The 19,077-nt window shown below is 45.4% G+C and overlaps 1 protein-coding gene across 11 annotated transcripts in view; it reads left to right on the top strand.

Annotated features, from left to right (window-relative positions):
• The first annotated feature begins 201 nt into the window (after window positions 1–201).
• The window catches only part of NAPEPLD (N-acyl phosphatidylethanolamine phospholipase D), a 39,753-nt gene continuing 20,877 nt past the window's right edge, over window positions 202–19,077 (top strand). Inside the window, exons 1-3 of one of the 11 annotated variants that reach the window (XM_070617044.1) lie at window positions 825–1,238; window positions 1,331–1,655; window positions 17,358–17,664. In XM_070617044.1, the coding sequence (XP_070473145.1) occupies window positions 17,371–17,664 (294 nt within the window). In that variant the 5' untranslated portion in view covers window positions 825–1,238; window positions 1,331–1,655; window positions 17,358–17,370. Of the gene's footprint in view, window positions 407–515; window positions 1,767–12,755; window positions 12,887–17,357; window positions 17,665–19,077 lie in introns of those variants that run through there. The other 10 variants (XM_008508606.2, XM_008508600.2, XM_070617043.1 and 7 more) reach the window with 10 other exon arrangements.

Here is a 19,077-nt window from a genome sequence, read left to right as displayed (position 1 = left end):
ATGCATCCTGCAGTTTAAAAAGAAAATCTGGGAGAAACTCAGCATCACAATTTTATGCTCTTAAGTCATCATGCTGAGATTCAAAAGGAAACAAATTTCGATGAGGATTCTGTGTACCAGGAGGCTGTGACAGCATCTTAAGAGGTCATAAGCCCACTGTGGCAAGGCAGTGCCTTCGTTAATATTCACTACCTACTGCACACAGTTGGAATTCCAGTTCGGATGCTTGGCCCCCGGGCTCAGGGAGCCCTAGGTGGTGAGCATGCTGCCGCCAGCACTTGTCTGCGGCGACTGCGCGGGCCCCGGGAGCCCAGATCCCATTCAGCCGTGGCAATTATGGCTGGTGTGCGGGAATGCGTTCCTGTCCTCTGAAGGCCGCCTTCTGGCTGGAAACAGGGTAACCCAGGTGACTTCAGAAGGGCTCCTGCAGAGGGTGCAAGAGGCGCGGGCCCGGCGGGGGCTAAGGGCTGGCCCGCGGCGCCTCCTTGACCAACATGGCTCGGCGAGGGGGCCGCGGGGGTGGCCATCTTGGCCGAGGCCGGAGCGGCGGCCGGAGCGGAGCTGACGCTGGTGGGGCCGCCACATTCGAAGGTCACAATGGAGGAGGGGTCGGGCGACAGGCAGCAACCCTAGCCGCGGCCTGCGGGCGCCTGAGGGGCTGCGATCGGCGGCGGCTCGCCCCGAGGATGGTCAGGCGGCGAGCGCTGGAGCGCTGCCTGCAGCTGCTGGCGCCCTCGGCCAAGCCGGCGCGGCGGGCCCGGGCGCGGAGGAACCCGGGCGCCGGCCGCCGCGGCCCCTCCCGCTGTGCGGGGGCGCTGGGCCCTGCAGCCGAGGAGCAGCGGCAGCGGCGCGCATCCGCCCGCCCCCCGCGCCAGGTCAGCCCGCGCGCCCACCCCGCCCCCGCGCCAGGTCAGCCCGCGCGCCCGCACCCCAGGTTAGCCAGCGTGCGCCCACCCCGGCCCCCACCTCGGCCCCCGCGCCAGTCAGCCCGCGCCCCGACCCAAGGTTAGCCTGCGCGCCCATCCCGCACCCCCGCGCCGGGTCAGCCCGCACGCCCATCCAGTCCCCCGCGCCGGGTTAGCCCGCACCTCCCCACGCCCACCCCACCCCCGACGCCGGATCAGCCCGCACGCCCACCCCGCCCTCGGGCTGGGTTACCTCGCGCGCCCACCCGCCCTCGCGCTGGGTTAGCCCGCGCGCCCACCTTGCCCCGATCCCGACCCCCACGCCGGGTTAGCGCGCGCCCGCCCCCGCCCCCGCCCCCAACCCCAAGCCCAGGTCAGCCCGCGCGCCCACCTCGCCCCCGATCCCGACCCACACGCCGGGTTAGCCCGCGCCCGCCCCCGCCCCCAACCCCAAGCCCAGGTCCGCCCGTGCGCCCACCCCGCCCCCGCGCCCGCTCAGCCCGCGCTTCCCCCGCCCGCCGGCCGCGGTGCCCTTCCCCGGCTCCGCTGGCTTCCTCCTCCGCTCGGGAGCCGTCCGCAGGCCGCGGCCCGGGCCGTGTGGAGTCCGCGGCGACGCGCAGCGGGCTGTGGGCGGCATTCCCGGTCGCGCGCCTGCCTCCTCCTGGAGAGGCTGCGCTCGTGAGTGGCAGGGGTTCGTCTGACTCGCCGCCGGTCGCGAGGCGCGGAGCCCGCATCTCCGAGGCCGCCTGGGTGAGGAGCCGTGTCACTTGCTTCCCCTGGGAGAGCAGCCGTCCCTGGTTTATCTTACCTCCCGTCCTCTCTGCAGACCACCAGGCTGCGTCTCCACTGAGCGCAGTACGTGTGGGTGCATCTTCTTCTGGTTGTGTGTGAATGAACGGCTCCCTTAGAGCAACTTATTTCTGCTTCATCTAGAGGGTTTATCTTCTAAAAATTCCTTTCAACAGGTTTCTTCCCCCCTTTTACCTGGAGAGTTAAGCCCCGAGTGGAACTGGAAAGCAACAGAGTGGAGCAAGGTGGGGTGGGGGTCGTGGAGCCGCTGCTTTCTTGAGTCTTGTGGGGGTTTGTTTCTTAAATTGGGTGTTATTGCAGGCTTTTCAAGACAGGTGTTTAGATAGGTGTCTTCCCCCTCGTATAGAACTCCTTATGGTCCTGGTGGTTGAGATAACTACGCTTCCGGGGGCTCCAGAGTCTGATGCATCTCTTCTCAATTGAACTTGGAAAATACGGAGAACGAGAAAAGTTAACCTTTAAGAAGTTGTTTAGTTCTTCTCTCTGCTTTTACTGCAGGTTGTTCTCTGCGTGTTATAATATGATGCACCTGGTTTGCTTTGGCTTAGCATGAAGTGTTTGCTATTTGATAGTTATGGTTAATTTAGTGAAAAGGTTATACCTGAGATACAGCTTTCTGAAAATTAAGAGGTAATTTCCGTCTTTGTTAAAAATGGATCTCTAGTGGTTCGATTTCTACTTTCAGTTACACTGGTTTTTAGTCTCAGACGTCGATATACCTTAGGAAGAAGTTATGTAATCTTAAAACGTTACCGATATCCCACAATAGTCTGATTTTATTGCAAGAAAATAGGTCTGTTGGAGAAGAAATTTAGGGCAAGTGTGCTTGTTTAAAATAATAATTTAAGAGAGAGTGACTTCAGTTAAAAATGTTTTAAGTCAACTGAAAATAGTCACGATTTTCAAAGATTTTTTCATTACATTCTGCAGGCTTTCCTGCTGTGAGAATTTCTGCAAGTCTCTAAGAGGAAATTACTTTGTGTATTTCTCATACCCTTTTTCACTTACAATTCTAAAGTGTACAAATTTCATATTGCAAAATTTAATTTTTCAACTAGCCCAGTTATAAGCGTGTGAAGATATTTCACTGGAAGCATTCCATCCGAGGGTTTGGGTGGTGCTTTAGTTGACACACTCATGGTCATGTGTTTGTTTGAAAAGAATATTATGTTACTTTGGGTATTTGTGAGTTTGGGTAATGGAGGAGATTTTTAAGAACCTGTTGTCTGTGTTTGGAAAAGTACTATTTGCATTGAATTTAGTTGTTTCGTTCTGCTTTTTCTTTGTAGGGGTAGATAGCTGTGGATATAGTGGGTTTTTCCATTCCGTTCTACTCTTTTTATGTAAATAAGAACATGGCTGTAGCTGGACGGCTGTCTTGATCTGGGCCTTTTAGATGGAAATGCATACAAGTTAAGAAGTGTTTTCATTGAAGTGTTATTGGGGAAGTGAACTGTGCACATAATTTATGGTTAATGAGCACCTTTATCCTGAAGGCATGTCAGGGCTTGTGTGAAATTGGCATTGAAAAAAACACCCCTGTGATTTCCAGTATAAGGTTAAAGTAATATACCATTCTAACTGCTGTAACGCTGAAGACTTCTCCCTATCTATAATTTATAGTGCCTTCCTCTACTCGTCTTTTGAATTTAATCACCGTTTATTGTGTGTTTAAATATTTTATTAACAGATTTTTGCGTCAGATTATGTATGAAGTCATATATCCCCAGGGTCGGTTTTGTTAGGTCAGAGGTATGGAGTCTTTTCCCGACTCAGCTGCTTAAATAATGTATTATAACTTTATAATTTACAAAGCTCTTTCAGGTTTTTTTTTTATGTATTGCTGGTTTGATTTTATAGACATAAAATATGTGAGGTTATTAACCCCATTCCACGGATGAGGAAAACAGGAGGCAGAGCCTGGTAGATTTTAGTGATGTGCCTGGGGTCCCGCAGCACGGCTGCCCTGGCCCTGCGCAGAATTTACATGCTGCTCCCTCTTCTTAGAAAACGGTACCAGTGAAGCCATGGTAGAGTGGTGTGGATCGGCAAGCCGTGGTCAGCATCACAGCCATAAATTGCACCCCTAAAGCTGTTGGTTGTGAATGGTCAGTACCACGGGTGATGGAGGCACAGACAGGGCTGGCACATCGATGGATCAGCATAACTTCAAAAGCATGATTGAAAAACAACTCGGTGTGCACCTGCTACCTGGAACGGTTCCTCTTTCCCCTTGATGGCAGCAGATTTTCATGTTTATCTAGTTTGGGGGCCTTCCCTGATGAAGGGACAGTAACATACTGATGGGACAGTAAATGCCTGTCGACTTCTGTGCTCTTTTGTAATCTCTCTCAGTTATGAGAGTAAAGAAACACCAACTGCCTTCCTTGTTCCTGGTGCTCCTTAAACTGGGCAGATGCTGGTGATGTTGGTACCACTAGCAGCCGACAGCAGTAATTTGTTTTCAAAGTTGCTTTCTCTATTTGAGGGTCCTTCAAACCACAAAGTTGTTTGTTCTCTTTTCAAGTTACTGTGTTCATTCCTTTGGCTTGTTTAGGGAGTTCTTGAAAAGAAGTACTATATATATGTTCAGAGTATCGTGCTATTGTATGGCTGAAGTAATTAATGACAGCTTAAAGAGTTTCTAGACTCAAAGTCCTTTTTAAATTTCTTGTTATATATATATTTTTCATTGCAGCAACATTGGTTTATAACGCTATATAAATTTCAGGTGTGCATCATTACATTTCAGTTTCTGTGTGGATTACATCATGTTCACTACCCAAAGACTAAGTACCATCCATCGCCACACATGTGCCTAATCACCCCTTTCACCCTCCTCCTTCCCCTCTGGTAACCACCAATCTAATGTCTGTCTCTCTGTGATTGTTGTTGTTTCAAAGTCCTTTTTTTAAACTTGAGGCCAATTTAACTGTTTAGGAACTAAACTAAGTAAAATACCCCACGTGAAGTGAAATGTGTCATTTATCTTCCCATGCTGACCTTCTGCACTTTTGGTTCTGAGTGTTTCTAAGCGTAATTAAGGTTAACCATCCAGGCTCCATAACCAGCCAGAGCTGGACCCTTGGAATGTCATGGAAGCCTGGGCTGACTTCCTTCGCCTGTAAAGGGGTCACACAGTGGTGACTTGAGTCATGGAGTGTTCAAGTTGGAGAGGACCTTAGCAGGCACCCTGTCCAACCTCTTCAACTTCCGGATTTCCTGTTTCTACTCTTGCAAGAGTTTTAGCCTGTCATGATACCACAAAACCGAAACATCAAAATTAGACTTTTCTGCCATTTCACAGACAAAAGATACTTTAAAATTCTTGGATGAAAGTTGATTCCTTTCTCATTCTTTCCTGATACAGTGTCTCAATTTTATATATAGACGAAATGTTCATTGTGCATAATGTGTGCGTGCTGTTCGGAGCCCATTTTTAACCTGGGTGAATGAATGCTGTGCGCGTATTGAATATCATCACAATGAAGAATTGGACTTAAACTTTGATGTTATTGGCAGCATTCTCTTGGATAAGCATGATTATGAGAGCTTTATAATTTCTTTTTGCTTAGGTGCCCCAATAGCTTAAAATCATACTTTATAATACTGCTCATCTCCAATTTAGTATAAACTGCCCCCATTTTAATGAAGCTGTAGCTGTGCATTTCTATGGTACCTTGAGGCTGTAGAGTGATTACCATCCAGGTTTCCTTGGGACTGAGGGGGTCCCAGGGTGCTGGCCTTTGCTGAAGCTGGGGAAGGCCCTGGCACACTAGATGCTTTGGTCCCCTCCCTGAAGGTGTGTCTTCATGAGACTAGACTGACAGTTCTTCCCAGCAGGAAGGATAAAATGCTGGGTAGTTACATGCTGCATGAACTCAAAGACACCATTTCAGGGGAAAGAAAATATCTTAAGGTCCCATGTATGTTTTCCATTTATATGACTGAAATGCAGAACTAATTTATTATTTGTTGTTGGTTCTTTTCTGTGTCACTTTAAATGAGAACAATTCAGCAATTAAACAGCGTAGCCACATCATTTGAAATCTTCTCCATGTAAAATTCAAAGGGCAGTTATTTATAAGGGAACTAGTATTTCTTGTCTACTAACTGCTTCTTACTTTGAAAAGGAAAAAAAAGACATTGTTGAAGGCAAAAAAGGCGAGGCTTGTCAGGGACACCATAGCTGCTGGCCGTATGCTGTGACTTTAGAACCTAGGTGGTGTTCGGGATACATTTGCTGACGTTTCCTTGCTTATCTGACATGATTAGTGGAAAGAGCACAGGCTTTGGAGTCTCATCAGCGTGGGTCAGATCTCCAGGTCCAGCTGTTACAAGCTTTTTGCCTTTATGCAAACTATTAAACTCTGTGAGTCTCTTAGATTCCCTGTAACAGCATAATATCTACCTCATGGGAGTGTTGGGAGCATCACATGAGCTAAGGAATGTATATAAAGTGCCTGGCACATAGTAAGTGCTTAGTAAATGATAAATGATAGCCATGTGAGCTGCTTACTGTGGCCACATCTGGATTAGGAAGGCTGTGTTTTGGTTATGGTCCTTGTGTCAGGATTAGTTTTGGGAGATCCACAGTTGGAAAGTCCAGGCTTGTTATGGTGGCCCCTGAAGTCCTTCTGGTTCTCTGTGCCAGTCTTAGGAGGAGGCCCTCATACTCCTGGCTCAGGATGGCTCCAGACAACAGGATGCAGGAAGAATCAAGGAGAATGCCTTTCTTTCCCTTAAGGAGACTCTGGGAAGCACTGTGTGACGCTCTTGCTTGTATCACGTTGGCTAGAGCATCACAGTATGGCATCTCTAGCTGCAAGGCTGGAAAATATAGTCATTTAGCTGGCGCACAGGTACCCTAAGTAAAGCTGGGGTTCTGTTACTAAGGAGAAAGGGGAGACTAGACTTTACAGTAGGCGTCTTATAGTCTTTACCACCACAGAGGTCAACTACTCGAGTATTCCCTGAGGCTTTTCAATTATTTCCATAATTAGTAGAGTTAGTGGAGATGCCCTTTGATGATTTCTGTCTCACTGTCCTTTGGTTACTGTGCTTCTCCCATAATTTGATTCCCAGCAGATCTTTTCAAAAACTGTTAGCTCTACCCCAGTAAAGAGTGATGGGGGGTTTAAGCTCCTGTTCTTCGTGTATTCGTTCAGTAAATCTTTATTGAGCACCCATCACGTGCAGGCTGCTGTGGGTTAGTGTGGACCACGTGAGTCATCGCTGATTGTGTTTCCTCCTTTTTTTGGCTTGGCTTCCTGGGAGTATAGAGTTGAATTTGTGACTCAGCTGGACTGCGTACAGTACAGGTCTGTGACCCATCAGACTTTGTCTTTAGCTGTGTCTTCCTGGTCCTACACTGTGTAGCCGTCTGGGGGCTGTACCCCCTCCCTAACTTGGAGCTCGGGACGACGAGGAAGAGTGGGCTTCATGGCTGGCAGCTGTCAGGCTAGCGTGAATTCGGGGGTACCAGCGAGTGCCTTGGTTCTTGCTAAATGCTTGTCTAACCCTTGTGCTGAGGACTTATGCAGAGCGGTGGTCCCCAGCCCTGCCTGTGCATCTCGTATGTACCACCTGAGGAGCCCCGCCTGGCGTTTCCATTCCGTAGCCCCAGGTGTGGTCTGGCAGCTCCACGAGCTCCACAGGGAGTTCTCACGTGCAGTCAGCATCGAGAGTCACGGGTTTAAGGAGTTGTCCTCAGCCGGCTTGGAAACACTCGAGGGAGGAGTCACGGAGTCACAGTTGCTCCTTCCTTATCAGTCGTGCTGGAGATCAGATCCTTCCTTGATAACCTGTTTTGAGCAGCAGAAGGGGAGGTGAAGAGTTCTGACATGAGTCGAGTCACTTGGGTAGGAGCTGGAAGACACCAAAATGCTCTAGGGGACATTGATCTGACGCTGACCTCGCTTCCTGTTTTGCCTCTTCCCACTGTGGGAAAGTTGTCCTTTGAGCCAGAGAACCTGGGCGAGTGGGGCTCATGCTCTGGGGAGGTGCTGGTGGTCCTTGTGTCACTGTTAGTACGGTGGGTTTGCACCCTTCTGCTCCCTGGGGGGCAGTGGGGAGGATGAAGCGGGGGAGGATTATTTTCAGACCCAGGACACCATCCAGGTTTTGGAGAGCCGGCTGTGAATCCAGGTGTGTCGTAAGGCCGCAGGAGCACCTGGGGTTGCACAGGGTGCCTGTGGAGAAGCGTGGGTTTGTATTTATTTTACGAGTCGTGTGAATTCCAGCCAGACCGGGCTTCTTTTGTTCAAATAGAAGGACAAGAACATATTCCAGAGTTTATTCCGTTTTGGTTTCTTCGTGCTGTTGCCCTCAGCCCCCACACTTATTACTGCAGAAATTTCAAAATGGACTATGTATTGCACTAACCCTTCCTAAACAGTGTTTAGAGCCTAATAAAATGGAGGCTTACGACTGAGGGCTCACTCGGGTGTACCAGACCCTGGGCTCAGGATGACGTGCGTTTTGTCCAGTAACCCAGTGAGTAGCACCAGACAAGGAAACTAAGGCTTAGAAAGGATGACAAAGGTGCCAAGTTGGGAAGTAGTTATCTAAAAATATTCTAAATCTCTTGTGGCCATGTGGTTTTCCTGGTAATGTGGTTTTTCCTGATAACCGATTCAATTATATCCTTTCTTTTGATGTGCTTTTATAATTTACTGCATACTTTCTGGTATCCTTAAATACGCTGAATTGAACTCAGGGATCTCAAAGTTCGTTTGAACGTCATGATTCTGTTGGTTGACGTTTTGGGGCTGTCTCGAGGCCTTCGCTCTGAACCTGCTGTGACGCTGTCAGGAGACGGGCTGAATAGGGTCTGACCTCGGCAGTGGCCTGGGCCTGGCTCCCTTGTGAAAGCCCCCATTGTTGATTTGTTTTCTTGTCGTTTAGCTTTTTCTCACAAAGGATTGGCAAGGCTGCCGTCCAGGGCAGCTTGGTGAATGCCCTTCTGCATATTCTTTCGTAAGTGAATCAGGGGTTCCAGTAACCTCCCTGGTGAATTTTGTGCTCTCTCTTACCCTCTCTGTTGACATCAGGGCCTTGTGACTTGTTGGCTGCATCCAGAAGCTTATGACCCTTTTCAGCATCACTGACCCTGTGGGCCACGGGACTTTGTCAGTGTGAACCACTCAGCTTGGAAGGAAGAGTGTTCCTTACCACCTCAGGAACTGGGCTGGTCATTTTGGAAATGCCTTATTCTAAAGACTACGATTTTCAGTATTCATAGTGGACAGTTCTGTAAACATACATTATGCCAAAATCTGGTTGCTTATGATTTTTCTTCCCCTAAAGGATTTTGAGTCTTTGGAGGTCAGGGGTCACATTGCCCTCCGCACCTGGAGAGCTAGAATTTAGACAGTGGACATTCAAAGTGTTTGTTAAATATGACTTTAAAGATTGCTTTAAGTAGAGGCCCTTGCAAGTCTTACCTGAAACCTTATTATAAGGTTGGAAGTCTGACGGCTGTTTGTATCCGATTTGTCATGAAATCTCTTCTGAAATGTTTTGTGCTCTGATAAATCCCCGTCTGCCTGATAAACCTGTGAAAACTGCACGTTCTCCTAGTGGTTTAACTTTGCTGTTGTCAGGTGGAAAATACTTTGCTCATCCCTTGCTAACTCAGCCTAGGGAATGTGGCTGGCTCTGAGCTCTTTAGCTGAGAACTTCCTGAGGGGGTGGAACCTGGGAGGGGCCACCCACGGCCAAGGCCACGGTAGAGGGGACGGTGTAAGCTGACTTTCTGGTGCAGCCAAATATTGTTAGAATTGTAGAGGTGGAAGGGGCGGCCTCTCCCAGGTATGGCCCAGACCTCTCATTTTACAGATGGAGAAAGTGAGTCTCGATAATAAGTGACTTTTGAAAGGTTCCAGAGTTCAGTAGGGTAAAAGTTGGAACCAGAAGTGAAGTCAGACGTGAAAGACGGCGCTTTTTTCCTCGTTACCCATCCTTTCTATCCAGGACCTACAAAGATGGGCGTGTCTCTATTTTCTTTATTGGTTATACTTTGAAAGCAAGCTTTCCTTTTGGCATAATTGATTGAGACAGAGGAGAAGGAGGCCACATTTTGAAAGTATATTTTGTTTCTTGCCTTAAGGAATGGGAAAGGAACATTTAAGATCCTCTAACATGCTTCGGATACGGTTTCATGTTTCACAGGCATCAATTTAGTCACCTTTTGTCCTTGTGCTCCCCACCCTTTCTGTTCAATAATTCTGCGTGTCGTTTAAGCATTGATTGCACCAGAAATGAATCTGCGCTTTTTGTTTGATATTATTTGTAGGATATTGAGAGGGTGATAACTATGTCATTTCAGTAAACACATTGCTTTGTGCCTGTTGCCTCAATTTGCCATAACATACCATAACTCGATTACCCTAGGATTCCAGGTGCGGTGCTGTAAATGGTCTGAAGTTGGCTGTTTACATTGTTTCTAATTCTAATCAGAGCCTTGCTTTCTTATCTACACACAGGAAAAACTTATTGTCGAGGAAGCACTGACAGTGTTTATGTATTTCGGTGACTTAAAACCTGTTAATAGCCTGTGAAATGAATTTCAGTTCAATATAATGAATTTTGTGTAACATAGCAAAGAATTTTTAAAGCCTTTGGCATTCTATGATCAAGAAGATTTGTTGTCCTTGACTACTTTTTGAAAAGAAAACATGTCCTCTAATTTGTATCCCAAAGAGTCGTGTTGTGTTCTGCATTCATTCCTCTCAAAACTGTCTAATCTGAGTCTTCTGTGCTTTCAGTAAGTTAGCATTTCTTTGTGAATTATTTGTGTCAAATGACAGCACTGAAACGATTTAGTGCCGAGTTTGTGGACCTTTATTCGAGGGAGAACAGTCCGTGGACGGGGAGTCCTCCCTACCAGGCCGTGGAATGGTCTTCCCCGGGGTTTGGGGCGGGAGCGGGTTCTGTTGAGCGTTAGAAGGGTAACGTGGAAACTGGGTGGACCTGGCCAGGAGGTGGGGGGTTTCCTTACAAGGTGGGGAGGGCCTATGTCTAGGGTGAATAAGCCAGCCACGCGGGTTGGAGGACTGTGGTTCGTGTGTGGTAGGATTCCTTGACAGGTGTTTCCTCTAAGTGCAGGCTTAGACTCCAGCTTAGATTTGCCACTGGGACAGCCTCCATTCTGTGGGTCCTGATATGAGAATTAACTTTATCATTTGTCAAAGTGATTTTTCTGTCTGTAATCAGCTGAGCACTTTATAAGACAAATGTAAAGTTTTTTTGTTTGTTTTTCCTTACTGCGTTCATAATAGTTTACATCAAAGTGAGATTTCAGTTGTACGTTATTTCTTGACTGTCACCACATAAGTGCTCCCTGTCGCCCCCTTTGCCCACCTGCCATCCCCCTTCCCCTGGTAACCACTGAACTGTTTTCTTTGTCCATGTGTTTGTTTATATTCCATATATGAGTGAAATCATGTGGTGTTTGTCTTTCTCAGTCTGGCTTATTTCGCTTAGCATGATTCCCTCCAGGTCCTTCCATGTTATTGCAAATGGGATGATTTTGTCCTTTGATATGGCTGAGTAGTATTCCATGGTATATATATATACCACATCTTCTTTATCCAGTCATTGGTTGATGGGCATGTGCATTGTTTCCACATCTTGGCTATTGTGAATAGTGCTGCAATGAACATAGGGGTGCATATGTTACTTTGAATTGTTGATTTCAAGTTGTTTGGATAAATACCCAGTAGTGGGATAGCTGGATCTATGGTAGTTCTATTTTCAGTTTAGTTTTTTTTTTTTTTTTTGAGGAAGATTAGCCCTGAGCTAACATCTGCCACCAATCCTTCTCTTTTTGCTGAGAAAGTCTGGCCCTGAGCTAACATCCATGCCCATCTTGCTCTACTTTATATGTGGGACGCCTACCACAGCATGGCTTGTCAAGTGGTGCCATGTCTGCACCTGGCATCTGGACCCCAGGCTGCTGAAGCGGAACGTGCGCACTTAACCACTGTGCCACCAGGCCGGCCCCTAGGTTTAGTTTTTTGAGAAATCTCCATACTGTTTTCCATAGTGGCTGCACCAGTTTGCGTTCCCACCAGCAGTGTGTGAGGGTTCCCTTCTCTCCACACCCTCTCCAACATTTGTTATTTTTAGTCTTAGTTATTATAGCCATTTTAACAGGCATCAGGTGGTGTCTTAGTGTAGTTTTGATTTGCATTTCCCTGATGATTAGTGAATTTGAAATCTTTTCATATGTCTATTGGCCATCTGTATATCTTTTTGGAAAAATGTTCATATCTGCCCATTTTTTGGGCAAGTGGTTTGTTTTTTTATTGTTCAGCTGTGTGAGTTCCTTATATATTATGGAGATTACCCCTTCTCAGATAGATGATTTGCAAATATTTTCTCCCAGTTGGTGGGTTGTCTCTTTGTTTTGATTCTGGTTTCTTTTGCCTTGCAGAAGCTCTTTAGTCTGATGAACTCCCACTTGTTTATTTTTTCTTTTGTTTCCCTTAAGAGAAATGTAAAGTTTTTTTTAACACAAGAAAATGCTGTGATTTTTATAAAGGATAGGAAACTTAGACTTTTTATAAAAGTACTTTTTTACATGAATTTTTTTTTTCTAGGTAAGATTCGCTATGAGCTAATGTCTGTTGCCAATCTTCCTCTCTCTCTCTTTTTTCCTTCCCAAAGCCCTGGTACATAGTTGTATGTTTTGGTTGTGAGTTCTTGTTTTATGTGGGTCACCAGCACAGCACACTGTGCTGAACTTTAACCCCTGGCCCATCAGGGCTGGCTCTACGTGAAATTTTTAAGGAAAGAAAAATTTGAGCAATCTGAGTTTTTAAATCTATCTGAAATTCTACCTTTCACCTGAGAAACAATTCAAATGGATCAGAAGATTCTGCTTATCATATTATTTCCTCCTGTACTGAGCATGAATAATAGTAATGATAACAATTTGCGTTTGTATAGCACTTTGAAGTACTTACCCATGATGTCATTGCTCCTCACTGCAGTCCTGCAAGGAGATACTTAGAGGAGTTGGCATCTTTATGTAACAGATGAGTAAGCCCGAGTTAGAGAGGTTAAGTTACTCTCCCCAAGCTAATACGTCTGGCTAATGGTAGAACCGAAGTCCTGTCTCCAGACTCCCAACTGTTTTTTCCACTTTTGTGAAGATAAATTGTTTGGTGAGATATATAGATTTATATATCCATGTATCTAAATGTATATTATGTATATATCTATATGTGTATTATGTATATATCCATATATCTAAATGTATATTATGTATATATACAGTATATTATGGATATATTATATATATTAACATACACATGTATGTATATTAATTCTAAGTGATATATTTTGACTCAATAATTGTTATTAAAAGTTGTCACAACTTACTTTTAGTGTACTCCTAGGTACTGTGTATCAAGCTATTTGCTTTGCTTTCTTTTTAGCTTTTTAGCGAAACTAATTGTTAAGTCAATAAATGAGTTAAAATGAAATTCACTGATAACAGACAGTGCAGTACTTTCTTTGTTGATGTGTGTTGTGAACGTTCCTCCCACAGAACGTTCTCCCTTTCATTATCGGGTGTACTTCCCACGCTTGGTTGGGTCTGCCCTCCCCCCAGCCTCCTAATGACTCTGGGGTTAATGCCGGTCTGAAGGGAAATCTTTCTTGCCCTCGCAGGGTGGGGAGAGTTTAATTTTAACCTACGGAAGCTCTTTGCAGACGTGCCCGTGAATTGAAAGAGTTTCATTAGCTGTGTTATCTAGCATTTTAAAAGTACCCTTTTCTTCACTAGTGATGGGAGAGCAAATCTAAAATTGTGAATTTAGTGTTATTTTAGATAGCTGAAAATACAGTTCTGAGCATTTTCCAGAGTTAATGTCAGCATCTTTGTTGGTATATAATGGATCGTCGCTCAGTTAGTATTTATTAAATGTCAGCTCCAGGAATGATGAGTTGCATGCAATGTTGTAATTCATGAATGTGTTGAAATCCCAAACATACATTGTACTAGGGTAATTTTTTCTTTAATTTTTTACATGGTAAAGCAATGCATTCAATTCTAGGTGGCTGGCAAATCTTAAATGTCAAAGAAAGAAAGGATGAAACATTTGCTTTTGAAATAGAGAATCCTTGTTTTTTGAAAGCGTTTTACCCACATGTGCCATTATTGAAGTAGAATATTTGTGTTGGGCAGACTTGTCCTCACCAGATGTCACAGCTCAGACTTCTTTGGTTAGAGACCTGGGGGTAAGTCCTTTTGCTATTAAGTAGGCAATTAATCTTCAAAGAAATGTAGAGAATGTAGTTGGTAATTACTAGGTGGAATTTGTGTTGTCCTTTTTGTAACAAATTGTTCTTTAAGAAAGAACATTTGTTTTTTATATTTATCAGTTGTCATGGGACTTTGTTACTTTTAAATTTGCTTCTGGATTCTAGCTTTCTAGCCCACATTTAGCTAGTCACAAATTTAGCTGTTGACAGAGAAAAGGAGAGTCAGTACATTAATTATGGTTCTGGATATATTTCATTACCAAGGCTAATTTTTTTCTTTTTTGGATGAAGATTAGCCCTGAGCTAACTGCTGCCAATCCTCCTCTTTTTGTTGAGGAAGACTGGCCCTGAGCTAACATCCGTGCCCATATTCCTCTACTTTATATGTGAGGTGCCTACCACAGCATGGCTTGATGAGCAGTGCCATGTCTGCACCCAGCATCTGAAGCGGTGAACCCCGGGCCACTGAAGCAGAACGTGCGAACTTAACCGCTGTGCTACCAGGCTGGCCCCACTGCCCCATCTTTTGACTGGGCTGCTGTCTTCCTCTTAATGCTTCAGTTCAAAAACGGGGATTAGAACACCTACCTTGAAATTTTGCTAGGAGCGTTAATTTAAGTGAAATGCGTACAACATACAGCATGCGCTTCTCTGTTAGTGGGTGTTCTGGGCTGCTTCTGTCTCCTACTCAGTAATCTGGCTCCCTGGCTCCAGCTTTTAGCTACCACCTTCTGTTTTTATCCTGCTACCAGAGTTGTCTTCTCCGAATACACCCCTTTTTAAGCATCTTCAGTTTTTCTCCATTGCCGACTGTGTAGCCAAACCTCCTGACCGTCTCAGTCCAGGCCCTAAAGCTAGTCCTTCTTCCAGGATCCCATCCTTTATCCACGCACTGTCTCGACACTCACAGGCCTTCCCTGCTTCTTCTGTCCCAGCTACCTTAGATGACTAGGTGTTGTCTAAAAACCCTATTTTGACTTCGCTTTTGTTGTTTTTGAATTAGAGAGCCCTTTTCTCCTTTTTCCCTATCCTCTGATTGTTTAAAACAGTGAGCCAAAAATTTATTATATAGTTGCTAGGATTAATATACATGTATTTATGTGTATATGAAGATATGGACATATATGCCCAGACATATGCACATACAAGCTGTTTGTCATCACAGGGGGCAGCATGAGGGCGGCTCCACCATCTGTTAGGCATGTTGTCTTGTCGGGAAATAACTCAGAGTCTCTAAGCTTGTGTGTTTACGTCTGTTAAATGAAGTGGGGTTTAAATGGATGGTCTGTTTCTGTTCTTTGTGAAGGCCTCGGCCCGAACTTAATTATAACACAGGTAGAGCGATTCCATAAGAACTGAGATCCTTGGCTTTGTCATAGCGTTCAAAGAATTTAGATGTATGGCTGGTTAGCAGGATTAGGGAAAAAGAGTCAGCATTTGATGAGTGGCAGGCACTTTATGTCCTTTAATCCTTTGAAACCCCACAAGATAAGTAGGTATTTTACAGACGAGAACATTGAGGACTAGAAAGGCCACGTTATTTCCCCGAGATTTAAAGCCTGTTAGAGCCTCTTAGCTCTTAGGCTGTCTCCCCCAGACAGCGATGGCTGAGCAACTGCGTGCCTTTGTCTGTGGTTTCTTCTCTTAACACCAATTGTTCTCCAGACCGTAGACTCTTTACTCCAGACAGTTTGGAAAAAAAAGTTTGGTTCAGTGTATGTGTTCATCCCTTCTCTTTGTGTTCTTTCCCTTTCTTTCCTGGACAGTATTGCCATCTAAACACCACGATAGCCATAAAAATAATATCTGGCTTTCTGTTATTGTGCTTATTTTCTTAGGCTTATGAAATGTATTATGTGTATGCATTGTATTTAGACAGAAGGCAAATGTTTGTTTAAAAGAATAGGAAAGAAATGAAATTCGTGGCAGGTAAATGCATATTCTTTTTTTTTTTTCTTTTTGTCCCCAAAGCCCCCCAGTACATAGTTGTATATTCTAGTTGTAGGTCCTTCTGGTTGTGCTGTGTGGGATGCCGCCTCAGCATAGCTTGATGAGTGGTGCTAGGTCTGCGCCCAGGATCCGAACTGGTGAAACCCTGGGCTGCCAAAGCGGAGTGTGTGAACTTAGCCACTTGGCCATGGGGCCGGCCCCTAAATGCATATTCTTTTTTTTTTTTAAAGATTTTTTATTTTTTCCTTTTTCTCCCCAAAGCCCCCCGGTACATAGTTGTGTATCCTTTCGTTGTGGGTTCCTCTAGTTGTGGCATGTGGGATGCTGCCTCAGCGTGGTCTGACGAGCAGTGCCATGTCTGCGCCCAGGATTCGAACCGACGAAACACTGGGCCGCCTGCAGCAGAGCGCGCGAACTTAACCACTCGGCCACGGGGCCAGCCCCCCTAAATGCATATTCTTAATACATTACTTATCACTTTTATGTGTCTGGAGTCCTGTATAGTTCAAAGGCAAGATTTCAGTGCCTTGAGTGAAGTGGTGGTAACAGCAGTAAAACAAGGTCAGGAGCAACAGCCAACACTGGTTGAGCTGTTAGCATGTGCATACGTGTGTGTTACATCTGTTATATACATGTTATATACATGTTTCTATGTGCTTTACTTGTATTAGCTTTTTAAATCCTCCAAAATCCAGTAACCCTTGGAGGCTGGTAGTATAATTACCTCCATTTTATAGATGAGGAAATTGAGGCACAGAGAGGGTAGGAAACCTACCTAAGGTCACAGAGCTAGGATACATATTGTACAGAACTTGGCAGTTCCAAGTCTGAGTTAATTCAAATTTGTATTGTTAACCACTTATATACATCATTGAAATGTCTCTCAAGTAATGTGTTGTTATCTCCTTTCCTGGGATTTGGGCTCACTGCAGTTTTTAGGGGCTGGTAACAGATTATCTTCAAAGTGAAAATGACAAGGCCTAGTGGGGTTTTACGTAAAGCCCTTGAATTACCGCGGTATCCTCAAGGAACTAAGGCAGTCCTTACTGTGTGGCATTGACAATGATATTTTTGAAGTTCAGGTATGAAAACATTACAGATTCATCAAGGTGCTTTAATTCATTCTACAAGCTGTCACTGAAATGGAAAATTTCATGTGTTTAAATGCTGGCTGGTGTAGGTTGTTTGGGATTACAACAGATAAGGAATTTTTAAGAGGTTTGGCAAGAATAGGTAAGGCAACCCTCTTTTCTATTTCATAAGCAGTAATCCTGAATTCTAAAACTGTATTCTGCAGGAAGAAAGTTTGAGCTAATTAGAGACATAATGTTTTTATAAGCTTGAGGAAATTTTTATTGGCTAAGAAATAATAGTATGTCATGTGCCTTTATGTTATTTCCCCCCCCCTTCTTTTTTTAGTTCTTCAGAGGACATGGATGAAAATGAAAGCAGCCAGTCCCTGATGACAAGCAGCCAATACCCCAAAGAAGCAGTAAGAAAACGCCAGAATTCAGCACGGAGTTCTGGCGGGAGCGATTCTTCAAGGTTCTCCAGGAAAAGTTTCAAACTGGATTACAGACTAGAGGAAGATGTCACCAAGTCAAAGAAAGGGAAGGATGGAAGATTTGTCAACCCTTGGCCATCGTGGAAAAATCTGTCTATTCCAAATGTCCTCAGATGGCTGATAATGGAGAAAGATCACAGCGGTGTTCCCAGCTCCAAAGAGGTATCATTGGGCTTTTTTCCTTTTTTAAAGATTTTATTTTTTTCCTTTTTCTTCCCAAAGCCCCCCTGTACATAGTTGTATATTCTTTGTTGTGGGTCCTTCTAGTTGTGGCATGTGGGACACTGCCTCAGCGTGGTTTGATGAGCAGTGCCATGTCCGCGCCCAGGATTCGAACCAACGAAATACTGGGCCGCCTGCAGCGGAGCGCGTGGACTTAACCACTCGGCCACGGGGCCAGCCCCTCATAGGGCTTCTCTGAGCGCTGTGTATTCACTCTTCATACAGAGATGACTGACCTCTGCCGTGAATTGTATTAAGACATGCGAGTTAGTTCACTGAGCCCCTTTCATAGGATAAGGCATGGGGCTGGGATCGGGGAGAGAAAATGGATAAGCTGCCCTGGACTTCATAGTTTTACAGCAAAGTACATACATGAGGAGCCAACTCCGTTCTGGTGGCAACTCGAGGCGGGTGCTTTACAAGGACGGGGAAGGAAGCTATGAATTCTCAGTGGTGGGGTTGGAAATGGCTTCACAGAGACGTGGTATTTGAGCTGGGCCTGGGAAGAGAAAAAGTGTTCTGACAGAGGTTTTCCAGGTGGATGGTGGCGTGAGCAAGGCCACGAAGGTGAGAAAGTGCATGGCATGTTCCAGAAAGTAGTAACCTGATGTGTGCTTGGAATGTGAATCGTGAGGGCGAAGGCGTGGCCTAGAGTGCTGGCTTTTCATCCTTGGATAAAGCTGCTAAAGCTGTAAAAGAAAGCTTCAGATAACCTTGCCAGGCCTTTGGAATTGGCAGTAGGTTACTGGCCTTTAAATGCGCTGATTTTACTTAGGATGAAACTGAGTGACATTTGGCGTGAAGTTTATTGGGTGAGTGAGATGATCCTTTGGCAGCGGGTGGGTGGCTCCCAATTGCCGTAGTGCCTTTTTCTCCTCTCTTAGTTTCCTGACCTCTCCACCTTCTGTCTCCCTCGGCCTCTCTTTTCCACTGAGCCCTATCCTGCCAGGCATTGTGGGGAGTTGAGAGATCAGGAACCTGATGTTGGGAGTGGGAGATGCGATGAACAGAGTGGGGGCATCCCGGAAGCCTTGGTCTGCAGGGGGAGGAAGCAGGGGTGGTGGTGGTGGTCGTGGGTGGGTGGGTGGGTGGTGGATCATGTACCTTGGTAACTGTGTCCGTTTTTCTGTAAAGGGTATGGGATAAAAAACTTGATACTGCCAGGTTGATGCTGAGGAATGTCCATAGTATCAATCCTAGCTAACAGAATAGATTAATGTGAATAATATTTTGCCAGAGCTTTTTTAGAATGAGGTAGGATGTTAATGGATAAAACCTTATGTTTCAACTTTGAGGATGAGAAGAACAAGACATTTTTTCCTTTTTCCTGGAGAACCCGATATAAAGAGAAAC

Source organism: Equus przewalskii, chromosome 4 (genome assembly GCF_037783145.1).
Source record: "Equus przewalskii isolate Varuska chromosome 4, EquPr2, whole genome shotgun sequence".
Classification (NCBI taxonomy): Eukaryota; Metazoa; Chordata; class Mammalia; order Perissodactyla; family Equidae; genus Equus; species Equus przewalskii.
The sequence above is the reverse complement of the archived record's forward strand: the minus strand, read 5'-3'. Positions and strand labels throughout refer to the sequence as shown.